At 39.5% G+C, this 4,650-nt stretch overlaps 1 protein-coding gene across 1 annotated transcript in view; it reads right to left on the bottom strand.

The window, feature by feature from the left end:
* The window catches only part of Adamtsl1 (ADAMTS like 1), a 919,831-nt gene that overhangs the window by 344,249 nt on the left and 570,932 nt on the right, over nt 1-4,650 (bottom strand). The window contains exon 3 of the mRNA XM_050157409.1: nt 2,532-2,659. Coding sequence (XP_050013366.1) covers nt 2,532-2,659 — 128 coding nt within the window. The remainder of the gene's footprint in view (nt 1-2,531; nt 2,660-4,650) is intronic.

Here is a 4,650-nt window from a genome sequence, read left to right on the forward strand (position 1 = left end):
TTTTTTTTTTTCAGATATGAGAATAGCAACAGTTTTGTGTTTCTAATTGCATTGGTTTGGAATTCCTTTTCTCTCTTTTCCCCCTAACGTTACATGTACCTTTGATGATGAGGTATGTTTCTTGGAGGCAACAATTATAAACACAATTAAGAAATGATTGTATTATAGATAGAAAAGTGTCTACTGGCATAGGAGATAGAAGATCTGTGTTGTAACTGGGTACAGAAAGATAGAGGAAAGTTTTGAGTATTGGGAGTATAGAACCTTAGCAACTTATGGGCAGGGTTGTTATTTTAAAAAAATTAAAAAGCAAAAGCTAACATCAATGCTTATGAAATTACTCCACAGAACAGACAGGAAGGGATGTTATAAAACTCTTGTTTTATGAAGCCAGCATTATCCTGATACCAAAACCAGACAAGCTACACAGAAAAGAAACTTATAGACTGAGCTCCCTGATAAACACAGATGCAAAAATTCTTAATAAAATATTTGAAAAGAGAATCTGTGATCATATTTAAAAGATTATTCACCCTGATTAAGTTGGCTTTATCCATAGATGTAGGGATGGCACAACATGTATAAGTTCAAGGAATTAAATCACATAAATGTGCATAAGGACAGAAATCACATGATCATTTCAATAGATGTAGGAAAGGCGTCTTTCTAGCCTAGCATCGCTTCATGGGAAAGACAGGAGGAGACTATGAGAAACTGACCTCAACAGGGTAAAGACTGTATGGTAGACTTCAGTTCAACAGTTTACTTATCAGGGTAAGCTCAAGCATTCTCACTAAACTCAAGAACAAGACAAGTATGGCTGCCTTTCCAACTCTCACAAAGTGTAATACTTAAAGTCTTAGATATGGGAGTACACAAGAAGTCCAAATCAACGTATCACAGAGACACCAGCACATCAAAGGTTATGTGCCACACTAGCCACTAAGTGATGAAACCAAAGAGAGGAACAGCTACAGAACATACAGAACATGTATAATATAATTTTTACAGTCAAAAAAGAATAGTTATGTCTTTTGCAGGAAAATGTGTGCAACTGGGCTCAATCCTGTTCGTCTCAGAAAGACAAATACTGTCCATTTTCTCTCACTTGGGATCCCTATGCTTTACACAGATATATAAACTTATCTATGTATACATGATGTGAAAGTGGACATAAAACTCTCTAAGTGCAGAAAAGGACATCTAAAAAAGGGAAAGGGGCCAAAAAGAACAGTAGGGTGCTATGCACTGAATGCGCTCCACATACAATATACACTTGCATGAAACCTTTTTAAGTTAAGACTTGAAAATGTCTAAGAGAATCGGTGTAGAGACATACTCTTCTGTTTCACACTTTATATTGCACAGTGACTTTGATCAAATGTTCCTTCTTCATTCTGCCTTTAACACTTTTCATTGTCAAATAAAATCTTCCATTAAAAAATACTGCCGTGGTACTTTATACTTTATAGTTTGGAGACAAATCGAGTCACAGACCACACAGCTCAGAAAGCAGATTTGAGTTATTATTACTCTTAGTAAAAACTTTCCATTCTAAGGCCCTAGGCATTTTCCATTCTGCCTAGAAGCTGCTAGCAGCTTCCATCCCTGTGTTACCTTTCTCACTAGTCACATTACAATTTCTAGTGATGTTTCTGTCTTTCCCAACCTTTTATTAAAGCCCATCATTTATTGAGCTCAACAGCTGTAAGGAATATCTGGCTATTAAAAAGTCTATAGAAACAAAGCCAACATCTGATGTGGGATTCCCCTCTATGTGCTATAAATATCATTAGTTAATAAAGGAACTGCTTTGGGCCTATAGCAGAGCTATAGGGGAACAGAGCTAGGCAGGGAAAACTAAACTGAATGCTGGAAAAGAGAACGGCAGAGTCAGGGAGAAGCCATGGAGATGCTGGCCAGAGACAGACGCTGGGAATTTTACTGGGTAAGTCACTGCCACGTGGCGATACACAGATTAATGGAAATGGGTTAAATTAAGATGTAAGCGTTATTCAATAAGAAGTTAAAGCTAATGGGCCAAGCAGTGATTTAAATAATATGGTTTCTGTGTGGTTATTTCAGCGCTAAGTGGTCAAGAACTAAGAAGCAGCCTCCTTACAACAAACATCTCATTTATTTGCAAACTATCTGGTAATAATGGAATGTTGGTGCTGTTATTATCACTGTAACTTGTACATACTCCAAAAAGCTCCTTATTGTAGTTAATGAGTCTAGAACCATTTCAAATAATAGATTGTCCTTCCAGACCTAACATTAAAGCAATTTAATTTTCCTGAGATATGATATAACTTCTCTGTTGTCATCACAAAACAGTATTTAAACAACTAGTTAGAGATTGTCATAACAGCCTCAGACTTCTAAAACTTAATTTGCTGTGCCATCCTTTCTTTCCCCTTCCATTCATTTACTTTAGAAGCAACACAATATTTTGCATGACCCTATCCACAAAACCTGATTCAAGCTAGCCATCTCTGACTCTCAAAGTCCGCAATGGTGACAGGACTTACTTGCTGCTCAGGCAGCGTCTCAGGGAGTAGGAGGCACCCCCACCACAGGTGCGAGAACACTCGCTCCAAGGGCCCCAGGCATCCCAGAGGCCTTCACGGTCCTCCTCTGAGCGTGCAGTTCTGGAACTCTGCAAGAAATGAGAGAGTATGAATGGTTAGCATCATGTCCCTTCAGCCCCTTAAACACCCATCCTTAACATTGGGTGCCTGTCCCTCCATGATGGTCACACTTGAAATGAAAGCCTGCACTGGATTCTTTTCCCTTTAATAATGTACGTCGTCTATTTGACTACAAGAGGTATTTGAGTTTAAGGCCACTGGGCAATGACTGAAAAAGATAAAAGATTTCACTAATGGACCAACTGGGAAATAAAGTCTCAGAGAGAGTGGTATCTGGGTGAAAGGAAGACAGAGGACACTGAAATCACCTTGACTGCAATCCATGTACTATCCATCCCTCAGAGGGACTATTGCTCCAGGAGCATGTGCACACCAGCATGGCTTCCCAAGCCCGACCATGGTGTACATAACCAGTTTCTTTTATGAAACAATTTCATTCTCAGGTTTCAGATTTGTTAATTGGTATAATTCTGTGAAACGATTTTAGGAGTGCAGAGACTTTTTCTCCAGACAAATGAATTGGCTTGTTATTTTAAAGTTTCCCCAGGATAAAGGGCATCTGCTGTGAATGTGGCCACTGTCATGGTCAAGCTCTGGGGTTGTACTTCACAGGCTCTACAGATACTGTCTGTGCTATAGTTACTAGCAAATGCTTCGGGGCTAGAGACAGTGAGTTCGGGTATGGATTCTGTGCGTTAGTGACTTTTAATCAAATAACTTGTAACTCCCAAATGCCTTAATTTCCCTTTTTACCATACAAGGATAATGTCATAACATCCTAGCCATGATACCACACACACACACAACACACACACACACCTAGGTGATTAGCTGAATGATGTTAACTTGAGATTAGTGCTGCCGTCAAGCATAAATTTTGTATTCTGCAGCAACGTAAATAGGTTTCACTTACAGTCCTAAATCACTGAATGGAGGGTTGAGATGTTTAGGGTAGTGAGCCAAAAATAGGATCGACTCAGCACATTGTGGGAGGATATCCTGGTTCCAGGACCTCTTGGCTGCAGAAACTTCTACATAGACCCTTTATGGTTGCTTTTGCATCCTAAAAATATGTGAATGCTAAATATACCTTACACTAATGAATCACTGAGAGGGGTGAAAGTTAATTCATGGAAAACAGAAGCCAAAGTAGGAACAACCTAATGTCCATGCATAGATGAATGCTTACAAGACGTAGTGCACACTTACAATAGGATGCTACTCAGCATTAAAAAGAAACTGAGACCCATGTAATAACATGGGTGAGCCTTGAAGACAATGTTCTAAGTGAAATAAAGTAGACACAACAGGACATATACCAAGTGATTCCAATCACATAACATATCTTAGGTAGCCATAGTTTAGACACAAAATATGGAAGGATAGCTATTAGGGATTGAGACAGAGGACCTGAGGAACTGATGTTTAATGTGTATAGAATTTCCATTCAGAAAGGTGAAATATTCCACAGAAGGACAGTGATTAGCATTGCAATAACATGTGAATATTCTTGATGCCACTAAAATTGTGTGAACTTAAAAGTGGTTGCAATGGCCAGTTTTAAGTACATTCCAACATTATATACATGTAATTTAGCTTTGTTTCTGGTCTTAATATTCTTGGCTTCTTGTTAGCACTCTTTATCACCACAGCTGGGCCCTGTGAGGCCACAGGAAATGTGCTTGCCAGACAACTAGAATTGTTTCTGTTGGGTGTAGTTGAGGCACTGCCCTCTTCAGGTATCATTTCCCTGAAACCCCCACTTCTCAGAGTAGAGCCCCAAATCTGTGTTACTGCATCTCTTGGTGGTGGTGTGAGCTGCCAGAATCTGGAGTCATACAGCGTGGGTGACAGAACCCCATCAGTGACCTCATAGCCCCTCTCCTTCTTAAAGAACTGAATTCCAAAGTCCAATGAACACCACAGTGAGTACTCAGATTTACTAGGTCACCCAGTGCAAGAGGAGTAACCACCAAAGTCACTCCTGCTTTGCAATATA

This window comes from Alexandromys fortis, unplaced genomic scaffold (genome assembly GCF_014885135.2).
Source record: "Alexandromys fortis isolate MF-2015 unplaced genomic scaffold, M_Fortis_MF-2015_v1.1 scaffold_64, whole genome shotgun sequence".
NCBI lineage: Eukaryota > Metazoa > Chordata > Mammalia > Rodentia > Cricetidae > Alexandromys > Alexandromys fortis.